The sequence below is a fragment of the Hermetia illucens genome, chromosome 5, assembly GCF_905115235.1.
Source record: "Hermetia illucens chromosome 5, iHerIll2.2.curated.20191125, whole genome shotgun sequence".
Lineage (NCBI taxonomy): Eukaryota > Metazoa > Arthropoda > Insecta > Diptera > Stratiomyidae > Hermetia > Hermetia illucens.
The window spans coordinates 12,216,594-12,237,795 of NC_051853.1; the positions used below are offsets into that span (position 1 = coordinate 12,216,594).

General features: G+C 43.1%; 2 protein-coding genes across 2 annotated transcripts; both read right to left on the bottom strand.

Annotated features, from left to right (window-relative positions):
* Positions 1 to 1,358: 1,358 nt before the first annotated feature.
* LOC119658506 (fl(2)d-associated complex component) lies at positions 1,359 to 21,202 on the bottom strand. The gene is made up of 2 exons (XM_038065969.1): positions 21,070 to 21,202; positions 1,359 to 4,698 (listed from the first exon to the last, which is right to left on the bottom strand). Exon 2 carries the CDS (start codon positions 4,586 to 4,588, stop codon positions 1,529 to 1,531), a length of 3,060 nt encoding a protein of 1,019 aa, XP_037921897.1. The 5' UTR covers positions 4,589 to 4,698; positions 21,070 to 21,202; the 3' UTR covers positions 1,359 to 1,528.
* Positions 9,688 to 11,394, bottom strand: LOC119656956 (ATP-dependent RNA helicase p62-like). The gene has a single exon (XM_038063674.1). The coding sequence runs from the start codon at positions 11,392 to 11,394 to the stop codon at positions 9,688 to 9,690; it is 1,707 nt and encodes a 568-aa protein (XP_037919602.1).

Sequence of the window (21,202 nt, forward strand, 5' to 3'; positions counted from 1 at the left end):
TCTGGACAGAGCTTCTGCATATCTAAACATTCAAACACGATATATCCAACACGTTCCTTTTATATCTTTAGAGCCTCAGCTATCGCGATCAACCTCATTTTGCAGTCATCCAAACTTATCTTATTTATTTTTTACGTTTTCATCGGCAACGGCTTTTTGGGGCGTCCACTGCGTACATCGTCTTCGGTACTCACTTCGCCTCGTTTAAACCTAACAGACCACTTCTCTACGGTTCACTTTTCTGGTTCAAAGTCTGAATAATGTTTACCAAGCCAAGACTGACCCTAACCAATATGCGAGGCCAGATAAAAGTAGCGGGATCACTCTCAAGACCATTCGACATCAACAACGGTCTACGAGAAGGGAATGCCCTATCATGCGTCCTCTTGACCCTGGCCCTCGAGAAAGCGATCCGTGATGCCGAGGTAAATGCAAGAGGTACGACGGTCGAAAATCACAACCGATAACAGCTACGATGATGAAATCCGCACACGGTTGTTGTCAGCCAACAGAGCCTATTTCAGCTTACAAAAACTGTTCCGCTCGAAACATCTCACCATAGGGTAAAAGCTCTCACTGTACAAGACAATGATCTTGCCAGTACTCATGTATTCCTCGCAGACTTGGGTTCGTAGCAAGAAGAATTGCGAACCTTTGGCCGCGTTCGAGAGAAGAATCCTCCGAAGAATTTTGGCCCCCTACATGAGAATAGACGATTGCGTAGCCTACATAGAGACGAAATCTATGAGCGATACCATGACCGTCAGGTTGTGGATAAAATCCGGCTCAATAGGTTACGGTGGGCGGGTCGCTTAATCCGTATGGATGAGGATGATCCAGCCCGGAAAGTCTATAAGGGCAATATCTATGGTAGGAAAAGAAAACGAGGCAGACCCTGTTTGAGATGGAGCGATGGCGTAGGTCAGGACGCCAGACAGCTTTTAGGGATATCGAATTGGTGGACCTCAGCGCAAAACCGGGATGTCTGGAGTTCCTTATTAAGGCAGGCCTAAATAAGGAACTCAGTTGTTGCGCCGTTGATGATTATGATGAAGCCAAGCCTTGGCTTCAACAGCATTTCTTTTTCGCCAAAACGCAATGCTTTATTTTCTTTAAATTAACAAAAGTTATTTGAAATAATTAAGACTTGCCTTTTCTACTCGCTTCACTCCACCACCCTTTTCTATTGTTCCCTTCACGAGTGCTACAAGTCTGATGAAGGGAACAAGTGGTTCCCAAAATACCGGTATTTGCAGCGTTAATAAATATTTCTAGCAAATAGAAAAGGCAAATCATAATTATTTCAAATAATTTAATCGCTAGAGACATCGCGAAATAACACTTAGATAACAAAATTGTTTCACTCAAAATGCTCTATTCCACGAACCAACTGTCCGGCAGTTGCCAAATTTGTATACGCGTCTTCTGAAACTTAGGGCTAACTAAAAATCATATGGATTTGATACTAGTAACGCCATCTGTGTGCTAGCGTACGAACTTTTCAACCCAACTGCTACATTTCTGCATATCACTTACAAGCACTAGTTACTAAATTCTCGCCACGCTGTTGCATGGTCTTCAAAAACGTATCCATTGCCAATTTCTTTAGATACTCACTAGGAGCATATGTACAATTAACTTCGCGTACCGGCAAACCGCACATCTGCCGTCTCCTCTTCAAATCCATTCGAGCACTAAGCGCTCTACTGTTACGTCCACAAGCATTGAATATAAGATTCTCCTTAAGATCTACCTTCTTAGCTTGTTCAACCTGTACACAGGCGATAGTCTCCGGATTCAGAATGCTCCCTGTCATCGATGAATCATTTTCTACTTTGATCTTCGTATCCACCACAGGTTTCTGAGTATTTTCGTCATTTTCCAACTTGATGTTGGGTTCCGATTTGATCTCTTCCTTGACGAGTTCCTCGTTAAGTTGTTGCTTGCACTCTTGTAGAGTTTTGGCTGCGAATTCTACCCCAGCAGCCTTAACTGATATACCAACATCTAGAATGATCCTATGAGGCTGCCATTTCTGTTTTGCTGTTGTTTGTTTTTCTGTCAAACTTTCGCGATTTTTTGACTCCTCCACTAACGAGGCCCAGTCCACGCCCAGCGCGTCACCAAGGTTCTTAGAACGGGAGTCTTCTTCCCACTCTCCATCGGAAATTTCTTCGAAATCCAAAAGATCGTTTTTGTCATCATTTGCGACTGGTTGCGCTTGTTGTTCCACAGCCTGCTTCGGAGTATCTTCAGCTTCTGTTCGAGATTCTTTATCTGACAGTGCTTCAGCGGATTTGGCTTCCTTCTCTGCGACAGTTTCAGTTGTAGTCTGAGCAGGATCTTCCGAGGTTGTTGTTTGTTCGCCCTTTTCAGGTTCTGGTTGTGGGTTTTCAGGTGCAGGTTCTTGAACTTCTTCAACTTTGTTCAAAATTTCATCCGCATCATCACTAATCTCGCTTAAGTCGTCAGGGATGGGTTCTTCTGCTTCTGCGTCTGGAGGCTGTGGAGAAATCGCAGTTGTATCCGGAGCACTAGCTTCTTTGGGTGGTTGCGTGATAACTGCAGGAGGCTCTTCCGGTTTTGCGGGTTCAACTTCTTGTGGTTTCACTTCAGCTGCCGCCGCCGCCTTTGCTTCCTCCTCCATAGGATTAGGTATCTCGGTCGCCATTAAAGATGGTATGTTTGCAGTTATTGAAGAATTTACATTTGCTGTCCCTGGAACAGCTGAAGCATTTACTGAGGATGAAGTAGATGCCGAATGAACGCCTTGATTGGGATTTGTGTACGTCATCTGCCGCTTGGATGGAAAAAGTGGTCTAGGATGATGGTAGCCACTTCCACCAGTCGAAGAATGATGTCCATGCTGCTGATGATGCCGCCCGCGATACATAGTTTCTGTCCTCTCATGAGAGTATTCAATTGGTTGTGAACTTGTTGTTGTTGCTCCTCCGTGTCTGAAGCTTCCAGTGGCATGTCGCTCTTCGTTGACACCGCCACGCCAATCTGATGGCCACCGTCTGGAGCCATGAGTTTTCAGATGATCATCTCTGGGTGGCAAGTCCGTATTTAATCGTCGATCCTCCCAATCAGGCGCTACACCTTGATAACCTTCTTCTGTATCCCAATTTTCCTCTGCAGGTTCACCTCGTGGCCAGGATTCCTCCCATTGCGCATGGTCTTGGGGAGGCCAATCCGCTTCAGCTTCCCACTCTCTGGCAACTGGTTGTCTTTCAATCGCGTAATGGTCTAACTCGCGATCGCGTGGATCACGTGGAGTAATATCATGTTCTCGTTCCCAGTTTCTTTCCCTGTGATGCAAGTCTTCAGAAGTGTATCCTCTCGCAGCGTATACTCGCTCCCGTTCATATCGTGGCTCTTCGGGGTACAGATCACGTTCAGATGGGCGTATTCTCTCTGGATAATCTCGCAGTCTTTGTGGACTAATAGCTTCTCGTCGACGTAAAGCCAAATAATCACGTTCGCGATCGAGTTCACGGCGATCGTCACGTTCCAGCCTATGCTCATGGGCTAGATATTCTCGCTCCCGTTCGTAAGCTCGGTCATATGTTGGATCACCGCGAACGTCGCGATGTGCTGTATGTATACGTCTCGGATCTGCTTCAAAAGACCGTTCGCGACTCCCCGCGCGAGCGGCAGCAATTGCCATTTCTCTTTCTGCTGGTCGAGGAAGTAGGCGATCGCTTTTGTATTCCTTCTCTTTCTCTCGACGAGTCTTCTCCTTAGCTGCCAAGCGCTCACGCTCCCTTTGCCGTTCCTGACAGCGGGCAAGTGCCTCTTCACGCTCTTTATTCCGGGCTGCTTCTCGTTCTATTCTCTCCCTTTCACGTCGTTCGCGTTCCCGACTTTCGTGCTGTCGCCTTACGTCTTTTTTCCGGTCCAAAGGACTTCGCTCGCGTCTAGATTGACATACTATTTTTTCCCGTGGAGACAAGTGGTGTTGGTGTTTTTCAATCGGTGACTTCCTTTTCATATCACGACAACGGGAAGATTTCGGTGATCTTGATTTCACTCTTTTCGGGGATCTGCTTCGCAAACGTTCACGCTCCCTCATTCTAAGTTTTTCACGTTCTTTTTCACGCTCTCGCTCCTTTTCACGTTCCCGCTCACGTTGCTCCCTTTCACGTTCTCGCTCTTTTTCACGTAAACGATCCTTCGAGGAGGAACTGTGATGTTTTTTCTCATTTGGCACACTCACGACCAATTTTCGAACTTTCTGTGGACTAGGACTTCTACGACGCATACTCGGCGATGCAGTTCTCTTTTTGGCTTTGGCTTCTTTAAGTTTTCGTTTCAAGTGCAATTTCTTGGCCTCGAGTTTTTTGTGACAGGCATGCTTCTCGCGTTTTCTTTGTCTTTCGTCATCTGATGAACTGCTTGATGCTCGCATTGCACGTGATTTTTTTATCTTCTTACGTGATGAAGTCTTTTTGTCGGCACTCGACGAAGAATTCGTATCGCTGCTTGATGCAGTTTCTGAATCTGAACTCGACGTCTCTGATGATGATGGATGACGATTGCGCTTGTGCTTTCGGGAGAGGTCTTTCGATGACTTTTTCGGGTCCATTGTAGAAGCGGTACTATGATGCCGTGAATGGGATTCCTTTATTTGCGGGATGGGAGCCCGCCTCTCATGATAGGCCGCCACGAGGATAATTTACCAGGAGCACGTAATACCTGTTTTGAAAAGGAAGTAGGAAATAGCGAATATGAAATTATTTTAATATTTTCACTATGTCAAAATCAAAAGGAAGAATATGTACTTCCAATGCTCCCTATTCAGTAGTGCAATTTACGTCTGAATTATTAGAAAAGAATTGTGAGCCACCCTACTGGATTCGGAAAACAGAGCAAACGGAGAACATCAATATTGACACAAACCATTCTTCTTCATTGGTAAAATCCTGTTCAAACACAAGGTCTATCGTCGAATCAACTGGATTGCGAATGACTGAGAACGAATACATAATCCGAAAACGTCGCGATGACCAGTAAATTTGCTATCAAACAGAAGCCGCCAGCCTTGACTGTCTCCCCATGAAGCTTAGACGTAAATCCAGAAATCGGAAATCTTCCCTAAAGAGCGAAGGCGATGATCGTTATGATTCTGAAAAACGACATCCGTATTAAGTGCGCCATTGGAGAGAGGGGGGAGCAATGGTGTGCTTGTTGCTGTCGGAAAAAAGAAGGCTAAAATTAAGCGTGGCAACCGAGGCTGAGTCATATAAATCAGTGCAACTTAAGAATAACACCCCCGCCAGTAAAGCAGAGGCGCTTGCAAGAGTCCTTCGAACGCTGCGCATCAGTGTCTGCTTTCTTAAAAAAACACGATCCTGTGGAGTCAGGAGGTCCGAAAACTTTAAACTTCTCTACTTTGGCAACCTATTCTCCCAATAGTGCTGGCGTTGCAATCTCTTATGGTTTTCGTGACGATATTACGGAAGAATCAGAACAAAATGACCATAGAAATGAAAGCTTTAGAACACGCAATAAAGGTGACGACCAAATTGTCGATTTGGCAGACACACACGACCTTCTACTTGTCAATATACAGTTTATCAAACAGTTGTCTCATCTTCCTAAATTTTACAGTGGGAACAGTGAGACCTAAACCAACTATATTCTCATGAGAGGCCAGTATTTTCTGATCGTCACTGGCTGCAAATTCCGCGGATCCGACACACGGGATGACCCCCTTAAGTCCATGAGGGAGGTACTCACGTAAATCCACATAGGCGTAACTGTCAGCACTAGCCAAGTTGAATGGATAATCATAAGCATGAAATCGGGGAAAGCAACATTACCTGATGAAATCGCAATTGCATTTTTAAAAGTGAACCTTCCTCCCTTCTTGTATCAAATGGTCAGTTTTGAAAATTGTACTGTGAATTGGGGCTTAACAAATTCGAAGCCTTCTCTGCTTGACAGAAGAGGCGACTAAAAAGGATAAAAATTTGTAGACGAGCAACTTGCAAATTTTTAAATTTTATTGCACCCTAAACGTCACGACTGACCTCACGGTTTTAGTAAGATGGTGGAACTCTCTAAAGTACCCCTTTCTCTTTTACCACACTTATGGCATTTGTATTCTAGAAAGTCAAGTAGCATACGCGAATCCGGTTTCGGGTTGTTTCTGATGACTATCACGAAGCGCGCCTTTTGTACAACGCTAGGCTATACACCAACAGAGACTTCCAATATAATAAGAAGGATGCCTTCTACGAACAATCATACATAATTCAGGGAAGGCTTCCTCAAGGTGACATTATGATCGTGATGGGTGATCTGAACGTCATGGTGAGTTCTGGCAATACCTTGCTCGAACATTTGATGGGGAGGCACAGTCTTGGCGACCGTAGCGATAATGGTGAGTGATTTGTGGATTTCTACAACTTTCACCACCTCACCATTGGTGGCACGTTGTTCAAGCACAGCGCCTGGCATAAGGTCAGTTGAGTTTCAATTGACCGACACCGTACGAGCAATCAGACGATCACTTTACAATCAGCAGTGGGTTAAAGCGTTGTCTCCTGGAAGTGCGTAACAAGAGAAGCGCTGACATCAGCCTCGAAAGAGATCATCATCTGATGTCGCTTGTGTGTTTCTTCCGCCACTATACACTAGAACTATTTTGCTGATCAGACGGCAGATATATTGAGAAACCTGCCTGAAAATATCGATGAGCTTTGGGCCGTCATCAAAAATGATCTTTTCTCGAATGCAGCGCAGATCGTCGTTCACGTCCCGAAGTGGCGTCATAAGATCTGGCTGACTGCGCAATCGTGGAAGCGGGTCGATGAACGGAAAGGGCTGCAAAGTAAATTGACCGCTGCGAGAGGCGGAGTTAACGCACTCGAACTGGGATACCGAGTGAAATTCCGAGAAGTTCAACGTAATGCACGCCGTGACAAAAGGAAATTTGCTGATGCGCTTGTCAGACAAGCGGACGGTATCGCAGAACGCAATGATTTCAAAAGTGTGTACCGCATCAGAGTTTGCATGTGTTAGCGAATCTTTCGAGAGTTCTGTGAAGGACCTTAACAGTTGACTTCTCATCCACGATGACGAGTAACTGAAGAGATGAAAGGAACACGTCCCCAAGGTTCTTAACCATATCACATCCGGTGAACTTCCTCCTCTTGTGGATGAAATGGCTAGTCACCTTAACGTGGGGACATGGGCTGCTTCTCCAAGCAGAAGAGAAATCAGACAGAACAGGCTGGTCTCCGCTCCACATCTTCCTGCATTGACTACATCGACAGCCTATGGACCATTTTGGAACAACGCGCGGAATTTAGATCTTCACTGCATCTGCTCTTCATCGTTTTTGAGAAAGTTTTCGGTAGAGTGATCAGGGAGTGTATCTGGAGTACTCTACACAGGAAAGGCATTCCTACAACTAAATGAGGCAGCACAAGAAGTCGGCCTAAGAATTAATGAAAAGAAAACAAAATGCATGACCCAATCAAGAAGACAGGCGCCGATACGACAAAATCTGACAATGGGCAACTTTAATTTTGAAAACGTGGACAACTTTGTGTACCTAGGAGGAAACATAGGAAGGAAGTAATGAAAAGGACGAAATTTAGCGGCGAATAATAATGGCCAACGAATCATACTACTCAGTCCTACGGATTCCATTTCACCAGCTCGCAGAATTGTGACGGTTGCGAGGAAGGCCTTGATATCACCCTACTAACCGACAGTGGCATTCTTAGGATGGAGAACTGGAGAATGTCTAACAAGAGATCCTTCTCAGATCAGCATAATGCCAATCATATTACAGCAGCAGCAAGAAAGGGTTGTGCCGTAGCTTGTCGAGATTTACCGGAACGTATCTCTTTGGAATACGTACCACAACCTTGACGACGCGCAGAGTGGGCAGGGGGTAGGCGCGGCCATGTGTTCACGAAGGACTTTCGACCAATTAGCCTCGCCTTTTTCGCGTTGAAGACCCTAGAGCGCGTCCTGGACAATCACTTAAGGGCGATTATGGAAAGAGCGCCTTCCTCTAAGTCCCAGCATATCTAACTCAAAGGCAGATCTACAAAAACCGCTCTGCAGAAGGTAATTGGCACGGTTGAGCGATCACTACAGTGCAAGCAAGATTGAATACTAGGACTGATGAAAAATGGAGCTGACTGGCGAATTAGACACAACCATGAGTTATACCAGCTGTATGACGACGCAGCAGCATCGGTGATGGTAAAGCTACGAAAATTGAAGTGGGTCCGACACATAGAACGGATGGACGACAAGGGTATACCTAACAGGATATTCAAAGGCAATGGGAAAAAGCTGTTGAAATTTTCCAACTGGAGGACCTGATCGAAGGATCAAGATGGCTAGAAGAAGTCTATCCTGGAAGCCAAGGGCCGATTTGGCCTGTCTAAGAATATGTAAAGTGTCAGTATCACATTGAAATGAATATTTGGACACACTTAATGCTAATACACTACGAACTATATACAAATTGGAATATCATGCACCTAAATATTTTTATTTTCTTCAGCCTTTTTCCCGTTCACAAGCAGCTTGCCGTGGTCGATCCCACCATTTTGTTTTATCAAAAGCCTAATCTGGATGCAATCATGAGGCCTTCAAATCCCCATCCAGCGTATCAAAACACCGTTTTTTTTTTTTTTCAAAAGACCCTTTCACTCCAGTCTAGCTCCTTGGTCAAAACCGTTACAGGTGATGCAAAACCAGCAAATATGATCCAGAAACGAACAAGAGGACATAGAATGGAGCTCAGAAAGAGCGAATCCTTGATGGCTAGAGATAGGGGCCACATTTGTACCTGCTATTTTTTTGAAACGGATTAAACATTAACAGTCAAGAGGACACAGAAACGTACTTACCACAAAATTTGTTTGAATACAAACTAGAGAAAGGAATTTCGATGCTACTTCTTACACCAAGACAATACTGTCTGTCTACTGTGACAATGTGTCTAGTCCCACTTCCCCTGATCTAGCATCGCAGAATTTTTGGTTTTTTTCCCCAAAATAAAAAGAAATTGAGAAGGCTCTTTAGTTGTAATGCGGGGAATGAAGTTAACGTCCAAATTCAGGACCTACAAAAAAAAGGTGGAAATGCATCGAACTTTATTGAAGTTTCTTTGAAAAAAATACAAACTGATAATTAAGATGGGAAAAAAGACCGTTTGCTCATTTCTTCATCGAAATGGGTCGAACTTTTTTTAGTCACATGCAAAATAAAGAATAATCGAGCCTAGTTTACCTTAGATATCATTGGATTTTAATATTTGAAAATCAAGAAAGTTTACCATAAAATCAGTCCCTGAGTTGGTCTCCATTCCTTTGTTTACTGCCTCATTATTCTTACCTTTGGTCCTAAAGACTGGCTAGGGAATTAACAAAATCAATTCACCTCAATTACACTGAACTTATACATATCCATTTATTTAAGAGCTTCAATTACAGTTGTAATTCTGGAATCATTTTCTTCAACTTGAAGTTTAGTCTACGTTATTAAAAGTGGAAAAATTAATGTGCAAGAAGTCCAATAAAATAAAGTAAATTAATATTCAGTGAAATACATATTTTCTCCTACTATGTAATACTTGTCTTCTCTTCCCTGTTCACATGACCTACTATATATAATTTCTAAAACGCTTCCATTTTCCTTGCACGAATTGATGATTCAATAGTTGCCTCCATTCGCGCCGAAACCATTGCGCTGCATTGGTCCATTGTCGTTTCCGCCACCTCCACCACGGCCGTAACCGCCACCACCGCGACCACCCATTGGTCGGCCTCTGCCGCCCATTCCATCACGCCTAAAACCACCACCACCTCCAAATCGGTTGCCACCACCACCTGGAGTCCGGTATCGGCTAAAACCGCCACCATCACCTCGAACGGAACGGGCCAACTCCTCTAGCTCCGGAGTTATTTCCTGATTAGCCTCTCTCAGGACCTGCATTAGAGAGCGAGCCTGCTTGGCGTTATTTTTTGTAAAGAATGCATAAGATGTGCCCAGAGCATGAGATCGTCCTGTACGCCCGATACGATGGATATAATCTTCCGAAGATTGAGGATAATCAAAATTTATAACGTACTTGATCCCGTCAACATCAAGCCCGCGGGCCGCAACGTCCGTTGCTACAAGAATGTTCGATCTTGAACTACGAAATTCTTTCAGAACAAAATCACGCTCAGATTGTGACTTATCACCATGAATTGCGCCTACGCGCACTCCGAAGCTTCGAATAAATCTTGACAAGTGGTCAACACGTCGCTTTGTCTCAACGAATATTATGAGTTTGCCAGGATCGGCTTCGTCGTAAATTTTCGAGAGCAGCTCCTTCAATTTCATCTCTTTCTCCGTTTCGCGACATACCTCGATAATTTGACGGATGTTGTGATTAGCTGACAACTCCAGAGATCCAATATTGATTTGAATGTAATCGCCTAAGAAATCTTCTGCCAATTTTTGTACTTCACGAGGCCAAGTTGCACTCCACATGAGTGTCTGACGATCAGGACGGATTTGTCCTACAATCTTTCGGATTTGTGGCTCGAAACCCATATCCAACATACGATCAGCTTCGTCAAGCACTAAATAAGTGCAACGGCGCAAATTTGTGACGCCCGCTTGAAGGAAATCTATCAATCGACCAGGGGTAGCAATGACTATTTCACAACCCCGTTCTAAATCTCGGGCCTGACCGCCTTTTGCAGCTCCACCGAAAACACAGGTGTTTCGTACATATGAGGACGAGCCAAAGTCGCTCGCAACCTGTTGAATTTGTTGGGCCAATTCACGAGTGGGAGCCAAAACTAATGCTATTGGGCCATCTCCACGCTTCAGAGGCGGTTGGTTGTTGATGTGTACAATTGCTGGTAGTATGTACGCCAGGGTTTTACCAGAACCTGTCTTAGCAATGCCCACCAAGTTGTGACCACTCATTGCTATGGGCCATCCTTGTGCTTGGATTGGAGTTGGCTCTTCGTACGCTTGTCGACGGATCTCGTTCATGCAGTAGTCAGGGAAAATTGCTTCGTCGAAATTTTGAATTGGGTTTGGTGCAGGACCTTTAACGGTGATTTCCTTCTCCCTGCGATATTTCTCAACCTCATAGGCCGATCGATTTGACACCTTTGGAAAGGGTTCATAGAAATTTTTCTTGAATGGTTCTAAACGAACTGTACTCCAATCGACGTCAAATAGTTCGCTTCCATTTTTATCGTCACCGCGGCCGCCTTTACGATCCTTCATAAGTTTTTGTACTCGACCATTCCGAACACCACCTCGACGATCTCCTCCACGCATATCACCTCCACCACCACCTCCGTTACCACCACGTCCACCACCACCGCCGGTACGATCACGATTGCGTGGGGGCATATTGAAAATTCTTTCTTCCTTTACTTTGTTGTTCGTAAAATCTTCCGCTCTTTTCTGATGATTTAATTTATTCTTTGTAAATAATGACGATGAGGACTCAGACCTATATATTTGAAAATTCCAAGTAGCAAATTGCAGTTGACGTAATTGCAGGCTGTTGATAAGTTTGCTTTGTGCAGTGGACAAAAATTTCGATGGCACTGGCTGTATCAAGGAGCTTTTCCGTACCGAAAGAAATGGAATTCGCCCTTGTTTTACTGCTGCAAAGCTGGAAACATGATAACAGGATCTTAAAGAGGATTATTTTTTTTTATGATCGTGTCATTAGTCGGATGATACTCCCACAACCCATTGAGGGGCGGGAATAGAAACAAATTTCTCAAAGTGCGTTCGTCCTCATTGAAAATATGTTGCCACCAACAATTCGGATGTGATTTTATGAAACGGAGAAGCCTTTTTAAGACCTTCCAATTTGGTGCCAAATTGACAGAACCATCAGCGATTGCTGAGGTTTATGTTAGCTTGGACTTCCAGGAAAAAAGCTGGTCTAGGATATTTGAACTCAAATTTTTGGAAGATTTGTTTCATTGGAATTCAAGGCACGTATAATAGTAGGTATTGCAAAAAATAGTTGAAGTGAAAATTTACAAGAATTCCTGCTTGTCCGCTTGTGGGTTCAACCTTCTTAAACATTCAAATAGCCACATCGAAATAAAAAGTTACAAAAATATGTTTGGAAGTAAAGGAAGAATATTTATAAACGGAATTATTAAGAAGTATCTTTTCTTTGACATAGAAATGTATCTTTCGTGAATGTGGCTGCGTTAAAAATATCAAACAAAGTGTCAAAATCACATCCAACGGCGATAGAGGACCCATTTAGATCCGACCAAAATCTTTGTTTCAAATTACACGTTGCGCAACTGAAGAATCGTTTCCAAGCTGAAAATCCTCGCCTTATGTCGTTTCATTTGAATTCTGCTGACCCATATTTCATTGATGAAGATCAACCGATCAGCTCACTTCGCATGTTCCGAATTTATAGCAATAAATCAGCGACGGATCACTCGACTAGTGTGGTGACTATCAGATGGCATATGGAGGCGTGGTGGAGGCGGCACGAACGGAGCAGTTTTTATAATGCGGGAAGATTTTCCTTGGCGTGAACACACAGAAATGCACACATCAATCTATGTTGCAATGGTGTATCGAGTTTTGTACACCAATCTTCCCGTAATAGTTCCGCATCGCATCATCTCAATTGAGGCCAGATTTGATGAATGCTACCGGAATCCGAAACAATCGTTTAATTGCTGGACACCTAATGCCTCCCATGATTGTGCCATCTGAATTACAAAGATATACCGAAAAGTTGCAAGGCAACATTTCGGCAAGTTATTTGCCGCAGCTCTGGAAACGTTGACAATCTCAGTAGAATTGTGTTGTCTGTAAAATGCCGGCCCTATTACCGTTCGTTGCAGTGGACGTTTGTTTTCGGAAACTCCACGTTGAACGATAAGGTAAGCTCGTGTTCGCGATTTCAATAGTAGTTATAAGAATGGAGACCAACTCATTGAATACAAACTTTCAAGGAAATTGGGAGCTAAAATACTTAAGGGGAGGGTCTAAATAAACTAAACTACGACTCTGCTACTTATTTCTAAAGGGGCCAAAGGAGCAAGCCCTAAAATGCTTTCTAATTTTGCTGGTAACTTCCTTCTAGTTTTCAGAAATTCAACCCAAAGATTTCAATTCAAAAATGTTATTTGCAATTGATACCAAATTATTACTGAATATCTAAATTTAGGAAACCGTATGGCTTTGAACGCTGGAACTAACTAAAAGCTAAGAATCCCAGAAACAAGAATCCGGCGGGAATTCGGACCGGTTCCAAGCTGGGTCCATACAACCAACATTACTCTGTAACAGATTTGCGGTATGGCCTTTGATATGGCTTACTGTAAGCTACTATAGACTGGACGCTCACAATTGTTCAAGAAAGGAAAAAGGAATCTCACACTTATTTGGACCCTGAAAAACGACGGCATCGACGCAAAATAGGATCAAATGCCATTTTAAGTACGTTCTACATTGCACTCTAAAAACATAGCACCAGGTTTTCAAATTTGACCCCTCGCACTTCATTTAGATGTCATAATTTCAAGTCTCAGGTTCTTTTTCGGCTATCCATGTATGGGGACTCATTTTTGTCCATACTGATACCAACCAAATTTAGGAAGGATTTCATTTTTCCTTTGCAGGTGTCTTACGTTTGCTTATGTCGGGTAAAGTTCATGTCCTCCTTCGGTATATTTACTGAGAAGGACTATAAGATTCGTCCGATAGGTACGCGTCACAAATACAAACAAACCGAAGACAAGGGGTGTTATGCTGTGTACAATTAGCAGTTCCTTCTACTTTCTTTTTATAGAATTTATTAGTAAGTACCTTTCGACTACGAATATAACCAGAAATGTTAGTACATAAAGGGTGCGCCACCAAAATCTGGACAAAATTAAATTTGAATTTTCCGCAACAGTATGCTTCCAGCAGAAGTCACCTTTACCGTACCAGTAGTCAGCTGACTACAAAAAATTACATTAACCTCAAAATTGCCGACATTGCGGAAATGCAGATTATGATCGGAGTTAATAGCGATAGTTAAAAGCCGAACTGCAACGAAATAATTCGTTTTTTTTGGATACATAAGATCGACCGTATAGAGGGTGAGACAATTGGACTGTAACCAACTTCAGACTGCTTTAATTTCCAAACTGTTCATGGCAGCGCGCTTAAATTTTGCCTCATGGCAGATAATTTTATTGTTTACAAATGTGCCAAACGATTTGCGTTTAGTGAGAAGAAAAAATGTCCGTGATGGAATTCAAACGCGATAGTGTGATTGCTGGAATTCACAAGTAGCTATTGTCAGAGCCCTACAACACCTCAGCGTTAATAAACCATTTGCATCTCTTACCATAGCTCGTTGCAAAGATACTGGCAGCATTGCAAAACACTATGGAGGTGGTCGGTAAAAATCAGCAACATCGTCAGAAATGGTTCGGAAAGTGAAGAAGAAGCGAATTGAACAAAATCTCCGTTGCAGTGGCAAAAAGAAGGCTTCTGAGTTCAATGTATCCGCTCGAAATGTGCAAAGAATATTGCAAAATAAGCTTAAACTGAATCCCTTGAAGTTCCAAAAAGCACACGATCTTACACCCCAACAGAAAAAAGTAAGAGTGGAACAAGCCAAGGAATTGCTCGTCGGGCCGAAAGTGGTGAATTGTCGAATTTGTTTTTTTTGCGATGATGCTCCATTTACGATTGAACAGTTTGTGAACAAAATGACCAAGTTTACTTGCCAAAGAGATCTTTCGAAAATTTACACCTTCGGACGGCTGCCAGAAAGCAAGCAGCATCAATGGTGATGGTGTGTGCTGCCGTAACCGCCGATGGACACTATTCGCTCGTATTTTTGTACCGTGACGTCAAGATAAATGCAACAATCTATCGCGAAACTGTCTTGGATGCAGTTTCAAAGCCCTGGGCAGACAAACATTTCGGTCATAGACCGTATACATTTCAACAAGACTCGGCACCGTCTCACAAAGCACGCATCAACCAAGAATGGTTAAAAATCAACGTTCGACAAATTCTCCGGATGCAAATCCGTTGGACTTTTCTGTCTGGGGTATTTTGAAGGAGAAGGTTGATACTAAAAGATACACAAGCATCGATCATCTCAAACAAGCGCTTCGGAAATGGGCCAAAATACCACAGAACCACTTGCGGGCAGCATGTGATGCTTTCATGTACCGTCCCAAGGCTATTATTTACACCAAAGGTAGTCATATCGAAAAATACTAATATACTGTTCAATTTCAAATAATTCTGCTTTCAAGAATAGTGCGAAGAAGATTCATGTACCCCGGCGAGGAAGCCACACATGAAAGAACGTTTCTCAAGAACCCAGTACTCAAGAGCTGGTCCAGGGTGTTTTATTTGGAAAATGGCGACAATTGTGGGTGTAGGTGATATGAAAATGTGTAGAATTGTCAAAGAAGACCACCGAAGTCATGTCTACATGATGAAGATAAGGCAGATGCTGCCTGAGATTGCGAGAATGAAGCGAGTAGCTCGCGGCCACCTGCTCTTTATTTTTTTTTCGGTGGCGACCCCGAGAGTATTCCTGTTGTCGCTAGAGCGAAATTTCCGAGGATGATGTCATGCCATCTCATTTTTGCAAAAAAAAGGAAGAACTATGATCAAAGAAGTTGTCAAGCCGTGGATGAAAAATATTGCATCCAGAATATATATCGCTTCCAAAAAGGTCCTCCGGCCCACACGAGTCATTTGGTCCAGAATTGGTTCTTAGATAACACGAACATGTATTGGTCCAAGAAATTCCGGGGTCGCAATAGTCCTGATTTAAATCCCTTGGACTTTTGCGTTTGAAGCATAGTTGAAAGGGACACTAACAAATGCAGAACTCATTGATAGTAGCTATTAAAGCGATATTCGTGGAAATGGGCAGGGGTACCTCGAAGGGGACATGTGAGCATTTCAGACCAAGGTTAGAGACATCACGTTGTTTTTAATAAAATTTTTTTCTTTAATAAAAAATGATCACAAACATTATTCGTCCAGATTTTAGTGGGGCACCCTATACAATTTGCCCGCAAGTCCATTTGAATATTATTTTTCATGGAAAACACACTTTTACCTATTTCAACAATGTTAATAACAGCGAAAATTCCATAAATTTTGAATACGGTTCCTACACAGTGTGTTTTACATTAGAGAGAAAAATCCGACTCCGGGAATGACTTCAAAAAGGGATTTTCAGTAAATAATGCCACGTGTAAGGAACCCCATTCAAGTTCTTCGGAGCTATGCCATTTATTATTGCGTTGGATTGCATTGTTCTCACTTCCCCACAAAATTTCGTGCCAGAAGTCAAACATTTCCTGAATAAGTTGCGTGGAACAAACAGATGAGCAGGGAGGCAAACAAAAGGATAATGACTTTCAGCACACTTTCAGATTCGGATCGCTATCTCGTTGGCATAGTGCTCAACCAACTGAAGAACGTTATCATTGGCCACAAATACATTTGATCCCAGCCAGAAAAAAAGTCGGAACGACTGGTGCGAGGATGAATGTAAGCTATCAGGGAAGGGAAGAATGCTGCACTCAAAGGATGCGGGCATGCGCAGAAAGCTATCACGAAGTTCGTCGGGGGTAGAAGCAACTTGCCAAAAACAAAGAGAAAGCCTGGGAAAACCCGTCAACTTTACAAACAAATCAGTCTTATAACACCTCGATGATCATCCTGTAGAGACACAGACGGATATCTGATTTTCGGCCATATTGGAGCGTGGATTAAATTCTTTGACAAACTGTTCAATAACCAAAATATCGACGTTAGATGTCTCGCCAATGGAGGACGAGGGGCAAATGTTGCCACCAATAAACATAGAACAAGTCGGGAAACCGGAAGCTGGACGCTTCAGGTACGAAAGGCTTTGTGTATTTCTTAGTACATAGCACGTAATATATCCATATATTATGTGAGTGTATCCACTTTCGGGTGATATTGACATTCATAGTCTTCAATTTCCAAAGAAGCAACAACTTTGACGTATTATCACTTTGTTAGTAATAGTGTGATTTCCACCAAACTTGGTAAGATCATGCTCTATATTATAGCCTACATCACTGCAAAATTTCAGCCCCCCCACACTCCTCACCTTTCCAACAAATCTCAAAACTAAGACCGACTTCGAAAAGTACTAACCGAGACCTTTAATTTGATAACCCACATGATTATATTTGATGAAAAAAATTGTACACCCCGCTTTTGCATGTATGAGGGACCCCCCCCCCCCCTTAAATTAAACGTAAAAGGATGTAACTCACTGTATGTGTGAGCGTAAATAAGGCGAGGAGCTGTCTAAACTGAAGGCAGGTTGACAATGTTTCTAAGTTGTATACGGAATTACTGATACCAAGGGATGGCATAACAATGAAGCTTCATTTCGATAATTAATGGAACAACTTTGGCAAGGGTCCCTAACAGCAGAATAATGTACATCTAGGGAAGACATGAGGGGTTTATGTACCACGCTCACCTGCAGCTGACAATATTCGAGCCAACCCTGTTGCCCAACGGAACAGAGACTTAACCTGACAAGACTATGGGTACTACAACTACCCTCTCGAGACGTGGAATTCCATTGATTCATAGATGATGCTGTTCTCTGCATATTTCCGCTCAATGTTGCTATTGTAAGGGACAATATCAATAACATATGCGAAGCAAGTTGTCAACTGAGAACACCAAACCTTTTTGCTTAATTGAGTCTTGCGACATGTCCTAAGCAGAACTATCGACTAGAGTCTGTGGTTTGCATTAGTAAAATCAATCCTTCAAGTTAAATGGAATTAGCCCACAATTTATCCTACAAACAATGCATGCTGGAAGGGACTCGTTTCTTCCTTGCTGTAAAAATAAGCGCGCAGCGGGACGATTTGACGATGGTTCAAGTTCATCCACTCAGCGGCAAACCATTATTATTATTCACGTCCCAACTTTTAGTAAACAAAATTCAAATTCGAGTTCGAAAAGCTCTCAACGTTGCCAATAACAAGCGGGAAAAGCAAGTTCCAAGGGATGTAAAGGAATAGCTCAACCAGGCCAAGTGGAGGGAATATATAGCACTAAAGGGTGAATAGTCAACATTTCTTAAGCGAGATTTTAGCTAATGCATTTGTTTTTTTCGAGCCGGAATCAAAATTACAAAGTGCAAACAGTCCGGCTTAATTACTTTGGGGACGGAAATGAAGAGAAGCAAAAATCATGGTGAAAACGTTGACATGTACATGTACAATGGCCCAGATGGGAGATTGTACAACGTGAAGTTAGTGGTGAACGAGAAATGTGGAACTCGAAGAAAATGCCATGTTCCTCTTACAGAATCAAAATATTACCCCTTCACTTACAAGACAGTTCACAAAAGACGTGGAGAAGGTCCCCAAACAACACAGACGTTGAACAAAAATAAGGGAAATTAGCTCAAACAACAAAACCAAATTTTCTCATCACAAAATACAGCAATTTGAATGATTCTATGTCGCAGTTTTTAGAATTTTTGGATAATCTTCATATAACCTTTTGCAGTTTAGGGGAATGTCCTCACTCTCGAAATGAGGACACTCGCCATCGATATGGATTGTGCTTATCATGGAGGAACTGCAAGATGGGCGTCTTCGATGATATGCTCATATTAGGTTGGGGAAAAAGTAATGTCGTATTTTGTCAATAGATGGTGATACTTAAACATATCTTGTGTTGGACTTATAGCATCGGGTCATACTATAATGCGATTTGAAGACGACAATCTGAGATACAGGTGTCTCTTTGACAGTTTTATGACCGTACGTTTCAGTCTCAAGTTATAGCGCGTCAAAGATGGAGTCGACCACGCAAGAAATACGTCATATTTTCCATTTTTACTATCTGAGTGGTAAAAATGCAACGAAAAAACAACGAAACTTGTGAAGTTTATGGGTCCGATAACGATTCGGATAGCATAGCGTTGGTTCGATCGATTTCGTTCTGGTGTAGTGGATGTCGAAGATACACCCCGTACTGGTAGGCCAATCGTCGTAGAAAACGATCAAATCGTCGAAATCATCCAAGTAGACCGGCATGCCAGCATTCGCTCGATTGCCAACGAACTGGGTAAGGACCATAAAACCGTTTTTAACCATTTGCAGAAGATTGGATTCCAAAAAAAAACTGGATGTTTGGGTACCACACGAGTTGACGGAAAAAAATCTCTTGGACCGAATCAACGCTTGCGATGCACTGCTGAAACGGAACGAATTCGACCCATTTTTGAAGCGGATGATGACTGGTGATGAAAAGTGGATCACGTACGAAAATCTCAAGCGAAAAAGATCGTGGATGAAGTGCGGCGAGCCGGCCCAAACCATCGCCAAGCCCAGATTGACGGCCAGGAAGGTTTTCCTTAGCGTTTGGTGGGATTGGAAGGGAGTCATCCACTATGAGCTGCTCAACTATGACCAGACCCTCAATTCGGTCCTCTACGGTGAGCAACTCGCCCGTTTGAAGCAGGCGATTGACCAGAAGCGGCCAGGTTTGGTCAATAGGAATGGTGTTCTGTTCCACCAGGACAACGCTCGGCCTCACACATCTTTGATGACCCGCCAGAAGCTACAGGAGCTCGGATGGGATGTCCTATCGCACCCACCGTATAGTCCGGACCTGGCACCAAGTGATTACCATCTCTTCTGGTCCATGCAAAACGGGGGGGGGGGGGGGGGGGGGGGGTGGGTCTTATAAGAGGGGAATAATGGAGTTGCCTTCTAAAAGTTTGCAAACAAAACGGCGCCTATTTGACTTAAATCGGGTAATTCTAAATATGTTAAATACAGCGTTAAAATTCGATCACAAATACGACATTACTTTTTCCCCAACCCAATATGTTCATATAATTTGCAATGGCGAGTACTCACTAGCTAAGATTGAAGTCTATGGGAAACGAACAACTCCACCCGACCGAGAAAGGTGGCTAATTGAATCCGTGTGAGTGGGGCCCGCTGCCTAATAGGTCAAAGGATGAAGATGTGGGGAATGTCCTAGTACAAGGTATTTCCGGTAAATAATAAAATTTGCTGATTGCATTTGTACTTTCGGCAATCCTAAGACGAATAAATCCCCCAAAATCTCGTCGTCCGATTATCGAGCCCAGTCGGATACGAAAACCTGAAAAGAATTTTGTAGTTTTGCGGGAAGGACACTAGCTTTGTGTTTCAATTTGCAGCCTCCCCAGATAGTCAATGTTTTCTGTTGAGACTTTCTAGACATCACTTTTGTATAGGAATTTGCAATGCATTTCTTACGTGACTTATGTCATATTTAGGAAGGCTCGTAGCTAGCCCGTCGATGAAGGAATCAATTACCACAAACTGCCGGACGGGAATTTTTTTTTCTACCCAAGTTCCCTAATATTATCACATAATTATCTACACATAATTCATTTTGAATCTCCCACTATCCACCTATTCCTAAAATGTTGCTTTCTCCATTCTTTCTTTAAAGCCTGGCCCGCAGAAAGCCAACGAGTACGACGATGACCTCAGCGGACAAAAAACCACAATCAAAAGAATATGCAAACCAGGGACCATCAAACCAGAGGCCCCAAGAATCCGCTTTTTCTCCCAGCGGGGCACAAACTACTCTAATGGCTCCAATGGCGTCTCCGCCACTTTCGCGGTATTCTTCGTCGTCGTTCACACGAGAGCTCGAGCTTTTTCGCGAGACCGGCATTTTGTTTCGCATCTGAATTGTGTAAATGTTTTGAAAGATTTTGGTCGCAGCGTCGCCTCACTATTCATTTATGGCGAACAATTGCAACGATCGCGATTCGGCCCTTGCAATTGGCCCGTTTCGATCATTCGCCTAAGCCACAAAATTGAGAAAAATGCGAGTCGATGAATTTCTACGCGAACACAAAATCTACCTTTTTCGCATGCAAACACGTCAACTGTGCGGCGCTTCGATAGAAATTCATCTTTTCTCATTGTCCGACTAAAAATTGCACTTTGAATTTACGGTAAATACTATCTGGAGTAGTTTTCTCATAATTACCTGAAATTCCGAAGAGAATTCGTGATGAAAATTTGACTTTCCCTTGCAACACAAAAAACTGGATCGACTCCACTCCGACGAAGCAAACGATTTGACAGCAACTGACATACACGATTCATGCCGAGATTGAACG

Bases quoted from the DNA above. Each gene is read 5' to 3' on its own strand.
- LOC119658506 (XM_038065969.1), bottom strand. From the start codon at position 4,588: ATGGACCCGAAAAAGTCATCGAAAGACCTCTCCCGAAAGCACAAGCGC.
- LOC119656956 (XM_038063674.1), bottom strand. From the start codon at position 11,394: ATGCCCCCACGCAATCGTGATCGTACCGGCGGTGGTGGTGGACGTGGT.